The 14224-nt window shown below is 58.7% G+C and overlaps 1 protein-coding gene across 1 annotated transcript in view; it reads right to left on the bottom strand.

Annotated features, from left to right (window-relative positions):
• The window catches only part of LOC147111338 (uncharacterized), a 161454-nt gene that overhangs the window by 88539 nt on the left and 58691 nt on the right, over nucleotides 1–14224 (bottom strand). The window contains exons 20-22 of the mRNA XM_086000011.1: nucleotides 12558–12647; nucleotides 5551–5665; nucleotides 2211–2359 (exon numbers count right to left, since the gene is read on the bottom strand). Of these exons, the coding sequence (XP_085856137.1) occupies nucleotides 2211–2359; nucleotides 5551–5665; nucleotides 12558–12647 (354 nt within the window). The remainder of the gene's footprint in view (nucleotides 1–2210; nucleotides 2360–5550; nucleotides 5666–12557; nucleotides 12648–14224) is intronic.

Below are 14224 nucleotides of genomic sequence, written 5' to 3'. Positions count from 1 at the left end.
GTACTGCCCCTCCGACAGTGCAGCGCTCCCTCAGTACTGCCCCTCCGACAGTGCTGCACTCCCTCAGTACTGCCCCTCCGACAGTGCTGCATTCCCTCAGTACTGCCCCTCCGACAGTGCTGCACTCCCTCAGTACTGCCCCTCCGACAGTGCTGCACTCCCTCAGTACTGCCCCTCCGACAGTGCAGCACTCCCCAGTACTGCCCCTCCGACAGTGCTGCATTCCCTCAGTACTGCCCCTCCGACAGTGCTGCACTCCCTCAGTACTGCCCCTCCGACAGTGCTGCACTCCCTCAGTACTGCCCCTCCGACAGTGCAGCGCTCCCTCAGTACTGCCCCTCCGACAGTGCAGCGCTCCCTCAGTACTGCCCCTCCGACAGTGCTGCACTCCCTCAGTACTGCCCCTCCGACAGTGCTGCATTCCCTCAGTACTGCCCCTCCGACAGTGCTGCACTCCCTCAGTACTGCCCCTCCGACAGTGCTGCACTCCCTCAGTACTGGCACTGGAGAGTTAGTGTGGATTATGTGCTCAAGTCTCTGGAGTGGGACCTGAACCCACTGTGGCACTGACCGTAGGATAGACCCAGGGCTGGAACTTTGCCGATTCCAGTGTTGCTGGTTTTACTCCCATCCTTCCACTAGTTTCTTACCCCCACACCCCCCTACCCTGAGCCCCCAAGACATCCAGTCACCATTAGGGGAGACCAGTCTTCGTGTATATCAGTTTAAACAGAGAGTGGGGGTGGGGGTGGGGGGAAGGCGGATTTTAACTGGGAGTGGGATCCGAGTGGTTGGCGGGGCAGGGCGAGTGTCAGCCTCCCCTGCCCCCCTCACCACGGATGATATCACTTTTAGGCCCGTGGCTATTTTAACTCCCGAGCCTCAGTTACATCCCTCCGGCCTGAATCGTCCAGCAAGAGGCAGCTGTCCGGCAGGCGACTGGTCAAGTCCGGAGATTCTTACTGGGGCCTGGAGGGTCGCTCCTGCTCCTCCTGGCCCCACAGAGGAGTCGGACACTGACTCTTGTAGCCTGTCACTGTGCTGGACAAGCCCGCTGGACTGCTGTTAGAAGGCCATTGGGGTCCGGTTGATATCGCAACAGAGGCTGAGGACAGTCGTACCTCCCTCCCACAGAGAAATACCATTGGCTTGTCGGCCCCCAGCCTGGGATTCGGCATCAATTATCCAAACACAAGGGGGGAGAAATTCGGTACCTTAGCGTCTCCAGTTAGCGCCTGGCGGGGGTACTAATGGGGCGCTGAGGCAGTAGCGCCGTGGCGAGGCGAATCCAGCGCCGCACGCCAAATCTGGCCGCTGCTACGAGTTAGCGCCGGGGACTTCAGCGCCAGGCAGATCGTGACGTCAGTGAGCATGCAACGCTCACTGGGTGCCCGATCTGCGAAATTTGGGTCACGGCCGGGGCCAACATGTCAATCGTATATCTCTGTGGGCGGGATGTACGACTGTCTTCAGCCTCTGTTGTTATTAATTATCGTGCCCCCCCGCCTTAGCGCCTCACCCTGACAGCAACAGGGAGAGGAGGCGTGAAGCAGTCGGTAGCTGGTAGCCGGCTCCAGGGGCGCTACTTAAAGGGATCATGAGGAATGAGTCACAGCTGTCAGGTTAGTGCAGTTTCACTGCTTCCTTGTCAGCTTGACATTGTGCAACAGTTGGATTCAGTCATTCGAAGGTTGTTTAGTCTCCGAAGTTTTGCGGCTACTAAAAATTAGTTACATTTATTCTCACAGCATATCAAAGACACAGAGTAAAGCTCCCTCTACACTTTCCCATCAAACACTCCCAGGGCAGGTACAGCATGGGTTAGATACAGGGTAAAGCTCCGTCTACACTGTCCCATCAAACACTCCCAGGGCAGGTACAGCCCGGGTTAGATACAGAGTAAAGCTCCCTCTACACTATCCCATCAAACACTCCCAGGGCAGGTACAGCACGGGTTAGAGACAGAGTAAAGTGCCCTCTGCTGCACCCTAACAACCTACCCTAAATTCAGCAAAGAGCGTCAGTGGCAAATCCCACTTCCTGTGGGCAGCAAGAGGGTAGATGGGGGTCAACAGAGAAAGAAACCAGGACCCAGATGCTGCACAGTTGAACCCTCACCACCCATTCAGCGCTGGAGTCTTGAGCTGCGGACCCTGCACGGCTGGCAGTGAGACTGCGACAGGCACTCAACTCGTTTCTCTCGGACTCACCTCGCTCTCCGCTTTAGACTCCACGCCCGTCAAGGCTCGATACAGTGTGTGAGTGGGCGAGTCACCGAGCTCCGGCTGCGATAACTCGGAAGCGGCATGCTGCAGCAACTTTGCACCTTCTTCACTTGGCTGTTGGATCATCTGAGTTCCTGTGAGTCAACGTAGAGTGTAAAGGAGCTGCACATGACATGACAACAACAACAGCAACTTGTGTTTACATAGCACCATTAATGCAGTAAAATGTCCCAAGGCACTTCACGGGAGCGATTATCAAGCAAGATTTGGCACCAAGATACATAAGGAGATATTAGGACAGGTGACCAAAAGCTTGGTCAAAGAGGTCGGTTTTAAAGAGCGTCTTAAAGGAGGAGAGAGAGGTAGAGAGGTTTAGGGAGGGAATTCCAGAGCTCGGTGCCCAGGCAGCTGAAGGTACGGCCGCCAATGGTGGAGCGATGGAAATCGGGGGATGCTCAAGAGGCCAGAATTGGAGGAGCGCAGAGATCTCGGAGGGTTGTGGGGCTGGAGGTGGTTACAGAGATAGGGAGGGGCGAGGGCCGTGGAGGGATTGGAAAACAAGGATGAGAATTTTGAAATCGAGGCATTGCTTAACCGGGAGCCAAAGTAGGTCAGCGAGCACAGGGGGTGACGGGTGAATGGGACTGGGTGTGAGTTAGGACACGGGGCAGTGAGCACAGTGGGTGATGGGTGAACAGGACTGGGTGCGAGTTAGGACACGGGGCAGTGAGCACAGGGGGTGATGGGTGAACGGGACTGGGTGTGAGTTAGGACACGGGGCAGTGAGCACAGGGGGTGATGGGTGAACGGGACTGGGTGTGAGTTAGGACACGGGGCAGTGAGCACAGTGGGTGATGGGTGAACAGGACTGGGTGCGAGTTAGGACACGGGGCAGTGAGCACAGGGGGTGATGGGTGAACGGGACTGGGTGTGAGTTAGGACACGGGGCAGTGAGCACAGGGGGTGATGGGTGAACGGGACTGGGTGTGAGTTAGGACACGGGGCAGTGAGCACAGTGGGTGATGGGTGAACAGGACTGGGTGCGAGTTAGGACACGGGGCAGTGAGCACAAGGGCTGATGGGTGAACGGGACTGGGTGTGAGTTAGAACACAGGGCAATGAGCACAGGGGGTGATGGTTGAACGGGACTGGATGCGAGTTAGGACACGGGGCAGTGAGCACAGTGGGTGATGGGTGAACGGGACTGGGTGAGTTAGGACACGGGGCAGTGAGCACAGGGGGTGATGGTTGAACGGGACTGGATGCGAGTTAGGACACGGGGCAGTGAGCACAGTGGGTGATGGGTGAACGGGACTGGGTGAGTTAGGACACGGGGCAGTGAGCACAGGGGGTGATGGGTGAACGGGACTGGGTGTGAGTTAGGACACGGGGCAGTGAGCACAGGGGGTGATGGGTGAACGGGACTGGGTGTGAGTTAGGACACGGGGCAGTGAGCACAGGGGGCTGATGGGTGAACGGGACTCGGTGCGAGTTAGGACACGGGCAGTTTTGGATGACCTCAAGTTTACGTAGGGTGGAATGTGGGAGGCCGGCCCGGAGTGTGTTGGAATAGTCAAGTCTGGAGGTAACAAAGGCATGGATGAGGGTTTCAGCAGCGGATGAGCTGAGGCAGGGGCGGAGACGGGCGATGTTACAGAAGTGGAAATAGGCGGTCTTAGTTATGGCGCAGATATGTGGATAAAGAGTAAAGCTCCCTCTACACTGCCCCATTCAACCATGGAGTAGGATTGAAACCCAGATTCCAGGGCCCATGTGCCAACTCATTGCCCTAACCTCTTCTAACAAAATGCTCTCCAAGGGCAGCATTATTCGTCTGCAGTGACAATCTCACAATCAGATGCTTCATCTGTTTTAATTCTTTCTGGGGACGTGGAGCTCACTGGCAAAGCCGGCATTTATTGCCCTTCCCTAGTTGCCCGGAGAAGGTCATGGTGGGACTTCCTCTTGACGTCTCACTCAGCCACTTCAGAGGGCAGTTAAGAGTCAACCATGTTGGTGTGGGACTGGAGTCACGTATAGGCCCAGACTGGGTGAGGACGGCAGGTTTCCTTCCCTGAGGGACATCAGTGAACCGGTTGGGTTTTTATGACAATCCGACAGTTTTTTATTTCCATATTTTTCGAATAGTTCTCCAATTGCCGGGTTGGGATTTGAAGTCACAATCTCTACACTAAACTACCCTATCCCTAAACAATGTATTGATTCTGAATCTATAGTATGGTGCTTAAGATGATTTAGACGATTAAAGGATTCGATCGGGTGGACAGAGAGAAACTATTTCCTCTGGTGGGGGGAGTCCAGAACAAGGGGGCAGAACCTTAAAATTAGAGCCAGGCCGTTCAGGGGTGATGTCAGAAAATAAGAATTAGGAGCAGGAGTCAGCCATTCGGCCCCTCAAGCCTGCTCCGTCATTCAATAAGATCATGGCTGGACTTCGACCTCAACTCCACTTTCCCGCCCGATCTCCACATCCCTTGATTCCCCGAGAATCCAAAAATCTATCGATCTCAGCCTTAAATATACTCAACGATTCAGCCTCCACAGCCCTCTGGGGCAGAGAATTCCAAAGATTCACCACCCTCTGAGTGAAGAAATTCCTCCTCATCTCAGTCCTAAATGGCCGACCCCTTACCCGGAGACTGTGACCCCTGGTTCTAGACTCCCCAGCCAGGGGGAAACATCCTCCCTGCATCTACCCTGTCAAGCCCTCTAAGAATTTTATACATTTCAGTGAGATCACCTCTCATTCTTCTAAACTCCAGAGAGTATCGGCCCAACCTGCTCAACTCTCTCATCCCAGGAATCAATTTCACAGGAAGCACTTCTTCACACAAAGAGCAGTGGAAATCTGGAACTCTCGCCCCCAAAAGCTGGAGGTCAATCGAACATTTCAAAACTGAGATTGATAGATTTTTGTTGGGTAAGGGTATCAAGGGTTACGGAACCAAGGCGGGTAGATGGAGTTAAGATTGCAGATCAGCCATGATTTGATTGGATGGCGGAATTGGTTTGAGGGGCTGAATGGCCTCCCCCGCTCCCTAATGAAGACAGCTGTGAGACTCGCAGCCGCTGCAAGAAATGTTCTCACGGCCGTGTAAGGGGGTGAAACCGCGAGGCCCTCGACAGCAGTGATTGGGTTGGAGATTAGGGACGGTGGGGGGGGGGGGGGGGGGGGGGGTAACAGGCCGAGCGCCAGCCCGTGCCCGAGTCCAGCAGACTGCGCCAAGAATCACAGAGTGCGGCTGTTTCAGCCCTTCGCCCCCCCCTGGCAGGGGGCAGAGTGCGAGGAGAAGTAGCTCCTTACCTTCTTGATTGTCCAGGTCTGGTCCTGGTGAGAGGTGGTCGATCTTCAATGATACAACAGAGCTGGCCGGGGAATTGTAGGTTTCAGTGGAAGCTGGCATATACTGATAGGGTGTCTGAAAGGAAACAGTGCGGCTCTCAGGAGGCGGTCTGATATTTATCAATTTCATTGTCTCCATATATTCCTCTGGGTCGTTCCCCCTCTGATTATTCACGAGGTACTCGATCGGTCAGTATCTATCAGTGATTGGTCAGGGGGAACTCCATGGGTCAGTATCTAGCAGTGATTGGTCAGGGGGAACTCCATGGGTCAGTATCTATCAGTGATTGTTCAGGGGGAACTCCATGGGTCAGTATCTAGCAGTGATTGGTCAGGGGGATCTCCATGGGTCAGTATCTAGCAGTGATTGGTCAGGGAGATCTCCATGGGTCAGCGTCTATCAGTGATTGGTCAGGGAGATCTCCATGGGTCAGTATCTAGCAGTGATTGGTCAGGGAGATCTCCATGGGTCAGTGTCTAGCAGTGATTGGTCAGGGGGATCTCCATGGGTCAGCGTCTATCAGTGATTGGTCAGGGGGATCTCCATGGGTCAGTGTCTATCAGTGATTGGTCAGGGAGATCTCCATGGGTCAGTATCTAGCAGTGATTGGTCAAGGGGATCTCCATGGGTCAGTGTCCAGCAGTGATTGGTCAGGGGGATCTCCATGGGTCAGTTTATATCAGTGATTGGTCAAGGGGATCTCCATGGGGACAGTATGCTCCTTCAAACAACATCATCAAATATCAGGTTAACTGGGTACTGATCTCATTTGCTGTATTTTTTTTATTTGTTCCGGGATGTGGACGTCGCTGGCAAGGCCGGCATTTATTGCCCATCCCTAGTTGCCCTTGAGAAGGTGGTGGTGAGCCGCCTTCTTGAACCGCTGCAGTCCGTGTGGTGAAGGTGCTCCCACAGTGCTGTTAGGGAGGGAGTTCCAGGATTTTGACCCAGTGACAATGAAGGAACGGCCGATATACTTCCAAGTCAGGATGGTGTGTGACTTGGAGGGGAACCTGGAGGTGGTGGTGTTCCCATGCGCCTGGTGCCCTTGTCCTTCTAGGTGGAAGAAGTCGCGGGTTTGGGAGGTGCTGTCGAAGAAGCCTTGCCGAGTTGCTGCAGTGCATCTTGTAGATGGTACACACTGCAGCCACGGTGCGCCGGTGGTGGAGGGAGTGAATGTTTAAGGTGGTGGATGGGGTGCCAATCAAGCGGGCTGCTTTGTCCTGGATGGTGTCGAGCTTCTCGAGTATTGTTGGAGCTGCACTCATCCAGGCAAGTGGAGAGTATTCCATCACACTCCTGACTGCATGGTGGGATCTTGCCGTGCTTGGCTACCTACCAACGGTGTCTGCACTATAAAAGTGATGATTGGTTATGGGGTGATTTAGGATGTTGCAAGGACGTGAAAGAAGCTGAATAAATGCAATCTCCTTCCTTTCCCCAAGTGACTGTTCCACATGTTTGAGCCCAGACCGCGTTGACATTCTAAGTAAGGGGTTGGTCAGGCAAACAACTGAATTCCCCAAAACCATCCTCAGGGAGGAATGTTGACAAGGGAATCGGGAAAAACCGTCCTTCTTTCCTCGGATTAGCGCCACGAGGCCTTCAACTCAGGCCTGGAGAACTGGCAGTGGCCGACGGGGCCTCGGCTTAACGTTCAAGCCGAAAGATGGTAACTCTGACAGTGCGGCGCTCGCTCAGTACTGCCCCTCCGACAGTGCGGCACTCCCTCAGTACTGCCCCTCCGACAGTGCGGCGCTCCCTCAGTACTGCCCCTCCGACAGTGCGGCGCTCCCTCAGTACTGCCCCTCCGACAGTGCAGCACTCCCTCATTACTGCCCCTCCGACAGTGCAGCACTCCCTCAGTACTGCCCCTCCAACAGTGCAGCATTCCCTCAGTACTGCCCCTCCGACAGTGCAGTGCTCCCTCAGTACTGCCCCGCCGACAGTGCGGCGCTCCCTCAGTACTGCCCCTCCGACAGTGCGGCGCTCCCTCAGTACTGCCCCTCCGACAGTGCGGCGCTCCCTCAGTACTGCCCCTCCGACAGTGCGGCGCTACCTCAGTGCTGCCCCTCCGACAGTGCAGCGCTCCCTCAGTACTGCCCCTCCGACAGTGCAGCGCTCCCTCAGTACTGCCCCTCCGACAGTGCAGCGCTCCCTCAGTACTGCCCCTCCGACAGTGCAGCACTCCCTCAGTACTGCCCCTCCGACAGTGCAGCGCTCCCTCAGTACTGCCCCTCCGACAGTGCAGCACTACCTCAGTACTGCCCCTCCGACAGTGCAGCGCTCCCTCAGTACTGCCCCTCCGACAGTGCGGCACTACCGCAGTCCTGCCCCTCCGACAGTGCAGCGCTCCCTCAGTACTGACCCTCCCACAGTGCGGCGCTCCCTCAGTACTGCCCCTCCGACAGTGCAGCACTCCCTCAGTACTGCCCCTCCGACAGTGCAGCGCTCCCTCAGTACTGCCCCTCCGACAGTGCGGCACTACCTCAGTACTGCCCCTCCGACAGTGCAGCGCTCCCTCTGTACTGCCCCTCCGACAGTGCGGCGCTCCCTCATTACTGCCCCTCCGACAGTGCAGCGCTCCCTCTGTACTGCCCCTCCGACAGTGCCGCTCTCCCTCAGTACTGCCCCTCCGACAGTGCAGTACTACCTCAGTACTGCCCCTCCGACAGTGCAGCGCTCCCTCAGTACTGCCCCTCCGACAGTGCGGCACTACCGCAGTCCTGCCCCTCCGACAGTGCAGCGCTCCTTCAGTACTGACCCTCCCACAGTGCGGCGCTCCCTCAGTACTGCCCCTCCGACAGTGCAGCACTCCCTCAGTACTGCCCCTCCGACAGTGCAGCGCTCCCTCAGTACTGCCCCTCCGACAGTGCGGCACTACCTCAGTACTGCCCCTCCGACAGTGCAGCGCTCCCTCTGTACTGCCCCTCCGACAGTGCGGCGCTCCCTCATTACTGCCCCTCCGACAGTGCAGCGCTCCCTCTGTACTGCCCCTCCGACAGTGCCGCTCTCCCTCAGTACTGCCCCTCCGACAGTGCGGCGCTCCCTCAGTGCTGCCCCTCCGACAGTGCAGCGCTCCCTCAGTACTGCCCCTCCGACAGTGCAGCGCTCCCTCAGTACGGCCCCTCCGACAGTGCGGCACTACCTCAGTACTGTCCCTCCGACAGTGCAGCGCTCCCTCAGTACTGCCCCTCCGACAGTGCGGCACTACCGCAGTACTGCCCCTCCGACAGTGCAGCGCTCCCTCAGTACTGACCCTCCCACAGTGCGGCGCTCCCTCAGTACTGCCCCTCCGACAGTGCAGCACTCCCTCAGTACTGCCCCTCCGACAGTGCAGCGCTCCCTCAGTACTGCCCCTCCGACAGTGCCGTGCTCCCTCAGTACTGACCCTCCGACAGTGCGGCCCTCTCTCAGTACTAACCCTCCGACAGTGCGGCTGCTCCCTCAGTACTGCCCCTCCGACATTGCAGCACTCCCTCAGTACTGCCCCTCCGACAGTGCGGCGCTCCCACAGTACTGCCCCTCCGACAGTGCAGCACTCCCTCAGTACTGCCCCTCCGACAGTGCAGCACTCCCTCAGTACTGCCCCTCCGACAGTGCAGTGCTCCCTCGGTACTGACCCTCCGACAGTGCGGCCCTCCCTCAGTGCTGACCCTCCGACAGTGCGGCGCTCCCTCAGTACTGCCCCTCCGACATTGCAGCACTCCCTCAGTACTGCCCCTCCGACAGTGCGGCGCTCCCACAGTACTGCCCCTCCGACAGTGCAGCACTCCCTCAGTACTGACTCTCCGACAGTGCAGCACTCCCTCAGTACTGCCCCTCCGACAGTGCAGCGCTCCCACAGTACTGCCCCTCTGACAGTGCAGCACTCCCTCGGTACTGCCCCTCCGACAGTGCAGTGCTCCCTCAGTACTGCCCCTCCGACAGTGCGGCACTACCTCAGTACTGTCCCTCCGACAGTGCAGCGCTCCCTCAGTACTGCCCCTCCGACAGTGCGGCACTACCGCAGTGCTGCCCCTCCGACAGTGCAGCGCTCCCTCAGTACTGACCCTCCCACAGTGCGGCGCTCCCTCGGTACTGCCCCTCCGACAGTGCAGCACTCCCTCAGTACTGCCCCTCCGACAGTGCAGCGCTCCCTCAGTACTGCCCCTCCGACAGTGCTGCACTCCCTCAGTACTGCCCCTCCGACAGTGCCGTGCTCCCTCAGTACTGACCCTCCGACAGTGCAGTACTACCTCAGTACTGCCCCTCCGACAGTGCAGCGCTCCCTCAGTACTGCCCCTCCGACAGTGCGGCACTACCGCAGTCCTGCCCCTCCGACAGTGCAGCGCTCCCTCAGTACTGACCCTCCCACAGTGCGGCGCTCCCTCAGTACTGCCCCTCCGACAGTGCAGCACTCCCTCAGTACTGCCCCTCCGACAGTGCAGCGCTCCCTCAGTACTGCCCCTCCGACAGTGCGGCACTACCTCAGTACTGCCCCTCCGACAGTGCAGCGCTCCCTCTGTACTGCCCCTCCGACAGTGCGGCGCTCCCTCATTACTGCCCCTCCGACAGTGCAGCGCTCCCTCTGTACTGCCCCTCCGACAGTGCCGCTCTCCCTCAGTACTGCCCCTCCGACAGTGCGGCGCTCCCTCAGTGCTGCCCCTCCGACAGTGCAGCGCTCCCTCAGTACTGCCCCTCCGACAGTGCAGCGCTCCCTCAGTACTGCCCCTCCGACAGTGCGGCACTACCTCAGTACTGTCCCTCCGACAGTGCAGCGCTCCCTCAGTACTGCCCCTCCGACAGTGCGGCACTACCGCAGTACTGCCCCTCCGACAGTGCAGCGCTCCCTCAGTACTGACCCTCCCACAGTGCGGCGCTCCCTCAGTACTGCCCCTCCGACACTGCAGCACTCCCTCAGTACTGCCCCTCCGACAGTGCAGCGCTCCCTCAGTACTGCCCCTCCGACAGTGCCGTGCTCCCTCAGTACTGACCCTCCGACAGTGCGGCCCTCTCTCAGTACTAACCCTCCGACAGTGCGGCTGCTCCCTCAGTACTGCCCCTCCGACATTGCAGCACTCCCTCAGTACTGCCCCTCCGACAGTGCGGCGCTCCCACAGTACTGCCCCTCCGACAGTGCAGCACTCCCTCAGTACTGCCCCTCCGACAGTGCAGCACTCCCTCAGTACTGCCCCTCCGACAGTGCAGTGCTCCCTCGGTACTGACCCTCCGACAGTGCGGCCCTCCCTCAGTGCTGACCCTCCGACAGTGCGGCGCTCCCTCAGTACTGCCCCTCCGACATTGCAGCACTCCCTCAGTACTGCCCCTCCGACAGTGCGGCGCTCCCACAGTACTGCCCCTCCGACAGTGCAGCACTCCCTCAGTACTGACTCTCCGACAGTGCAGCACTCCCTCAGTACTGCCCCTCCGACAGTGCAGCGCTCCCACAGTACTGCCCCTCTGACAGTGCAGCACTCCCTCGGTACTGCCCCTCCGACAGTGCAGCGCTCCCTCGGTACTGCCCCTCCGACAGTGCAGCACTCCCTCAGTACTGCCCCTCTGACAGTGCAGTGCTCCCTCAGTACTGCCCCTCCGACAGTGCGGCACTACCTCAGTACTGTCCCTCCGACAGTGCAGCGCTCCCTCAGTACTGCCCCTCCGACAGTGCGGCACTACCGCAGTGCTGCCCCTCCGACAGTGCAGCGCTCCCTCAGTACTGACCCTCCCACAGTGCGGCGCTCCCTCGGTACTGCCCCTCCGACAGTGCAGCACTCCCTCAGTACTGCCCCTCCGACAGTGCAGCGCTCCCTCAGTACTGCCCCTCCGACAGTGCTGCACTCCCTCAGTACTGCCCCTCCGACAGTGCCGTGCTCCCTCAGTACTGACCCTCCGACAGTGCGGCCCTCTCTCAGTACTAACCCTCCGACAGTGCGGCTGCTCCCTCAGTACTGCCCCTCCGACATTGCAGCACTCCCTCAGTACTGCCCCTCCGACAGTGCGGCTCTCCCTCAGTACTGACTCTCCGACAGTGCAGCACTCCCTCAGTACTGCCCCTCCGACATTGCGGCGCTCCCACAGTACTGCCCCTCCGACAGTGCGGCGCTCCCACAGTACTGCCCCTCCGACAGTGCAGCACTCCCTCAGTACTGCCCGTCCGACAGTGCGGCCCTCCCTCAGTACTGCCCCTCCGACAGTGCAGCACTCCCTCAGTACTGCCCCTCCGACATTGCAGCACTCCCTCAGTACTGCCCCTCCGACAGTGCGGCTCTCCCTCAGTACTGCCCCTCCGACAGTGCAGCGCTCCCTCTGTACTGCCCCTCCGACAGTGCGGCGCTCCCTCATTACTGCCCCTCCGACAGTGCCGCTCTCCCTCAGTACTGCCCCTCCGACAGTGCGGCGCTCCCTCAGTACTGCCCCTCCGACAGTGCGGCGCTCCCTCAGTACTATCCCTCCGACAGTGCGGCTCTCCCTCAGTACTGCCCCTCCGACAGTGCAGCGCTCCCTCAGTACTGCCCCTCCAACAGTGCGGCGCTCCCTCAGTACTGCCCCTCCAACAGTGCAGTGCTCCCTCAGTATTGAGGTGTATAAAATTATGAGGGGCCTCAATAGTGGACAGGAAGGACCTATTTCCCTTAGCAGAGAGGTCAATAACCAGGGGGCAGAGATTTAAAGTAATTGGGAGAAGGATTAGAGGGGAGTTGAGGAGAACGTTTTTCACCCAGAGGGTGGTGGGGGTCTGGAACTCACTGCCTGAAAGGGTGGTAGAGGCAGAAACCCTCATCACATTTAAAAAGTACTTGGATATGCACTTGAAGTGCCGTAACCTACAGGGCCGAATGGCCTCCTTCTCTGCCGTGAATGTCTATGATTTCATGGATCAGGAGCAGTGTCCGAGCCCACGACCTTCTGACCCCGAGGGGCGAGAGGAAGCCAACTGAGTCAAGCTGACACCCACGCCCTGTGGATCGCGCGGTTGGCGACTCACCGCCTCGTTTTCCGATTCGCTCGGGAAGCTCAATGAGATGGCGATGTCCTCCGTTAAATCCGTCAGCACCTCCAAATACTTGAAAGGAACCTGAAAGGACAAAGCCAGACCACAGTTCAGAAAAACAAACAGCCACCTGGCACACCATGGGTACGCGTTCTGGCCACTTGGGGTGACGGACACTTTCCCTGGAGTTTAGAAGAATCAGAGGTGATCTCATTGAAATGTAAATTTTTTTTTTAAGGGGCTTGACAGGGTAGATGTTGGAAGGATGTTTCCCATGGCTGGGGAGTCTAGAGCCAGGGGCCACAGTCTCAGGATAAGGGGTCGGCCATTTAGGACTGAGATGACCTGGGATGGCAGGAATGACGTATGAGGAGATTGGGTCGATTGGGCTTATACTCGCTGGAGTTTAGAAGAATGAGAGGGGATCTCATTGAAACTTATAAAATTCTAACAGGACTGGACAGACTAGATGCAGGAAGGATGTTCCTGATGGCGGGGAGTCCAGAACCAGGGGTCACAGTCTAAGGATAATGGGTAAGCCATTTAGGACTGAGATGAGGAGGAATTCCTTCACCCAGAGAGTGGTGAACCTGTGGAATTCTCTACCACAGAAGGCAGTTATTAAATATATTCAAGAAGGAGTTAGTTATATTTCTTAAGGCTAAAGGGATCAAGGGATATGGGGAGAAGGCAGGGACAGGGTACTGAATTTGGATGATCAGCCATGATCTCATTAAATGGCGGAGCAGGCTCGAGGGGCCGAATGGACGACTCCTGCTCCTATCTTCTATGTTTATGTTTTTATGAGGAGAAATGTCTTCACTCAGAGGGTGGTGAATCTGTGGAATTCTCTGCCCCAGAGGGCTGTGGAGGCTCCGTCTTTGAGTATATTCAAGGCTGAGATCAATAGATTTTTGAACTCTAGGGAATCAAGGGATATGGGGATAGGGCGGAAAAGTGGAGTTGAGGTCGAAGATCAGCCATGATCTTACTGAATGGCGGAGCAGGCTCGAGGGGCCGTGTGGCGGAGCAGGCTCGGGGGGCCGTGTGGCGGAGCAGGCTCGGGGGGCCGTGTGGCGGAGCAGGCTCGGGGGGCCGTGTGGCGGAGCAGGCTCGGGGGGCCGTGTGGCGGAGCAGGCTCGGGGGGCCGTGTGGCGGAGCAGGCTCGGGGGGCCGTGTGGCGGAGCAGGCTCGGGGGGCCGTGTGGCGGAGCAGGCTCGGGGGGCCGTGTGGCGGAGCAGGCTCGGGGGGCCGTGTGGCGGAGCAGGCTCGGGGGGCCGTGTGGCGGAGCAGGCTCGAGGGGCCGTGTGGCGGAACAGGCTCGAGGGGCCGTGTGGCGGAACAGGCTCGAGGGGCCGTGTGGCGGAGCAGGCTCGAGGGGCCGTGTGGCGGAGCAGGCTCGAGGGGCCGTGTGGCGGAGCAGGCTCGAGGGGCCGTGTGGTGGAGCAGGCTCGGGGGGCCGTGTGGTGGAGCAGGCTCGAGGGGCCGTGTGGCGGAGCAGGCTCGAGGGGCCGTGTGGCGGAGCAGGCTCGAGGGGCCGTGTGGTGGAGCAGGCTCGGGGGGCCGTGTGGTGGAGCAGGCTCGAGGGGCCGTGTGGTGGAGCAGGCTCGAGGGGCCGTGTGGCGGAGCAGGCTCGAGGGGCCGACTCCTGCTCCTGGTTC

The sequence above is a fragment of the Somniosus microcephalus genome, chromosome 11 (genome assembly GCF_052327205.1).
Source record: "Somniosus microcephalus isolate GS21.2 chromosome 11, FLI_Smic_1.0, whole genome shotgun sequence".
In the NCBI taxonomy this organism is placed as follows: Eukaryota; Metazoa; Chordata; class Chondrichthyes; order Squaliformes; family Somniosidae; genus Somniosus; species Somniosus microcephalus.
The sequence above is the reverse complement of the archived record's forward strand: the minus strand, read 5'-3'. Positions and strand labels throughout refer to the sequence as shown.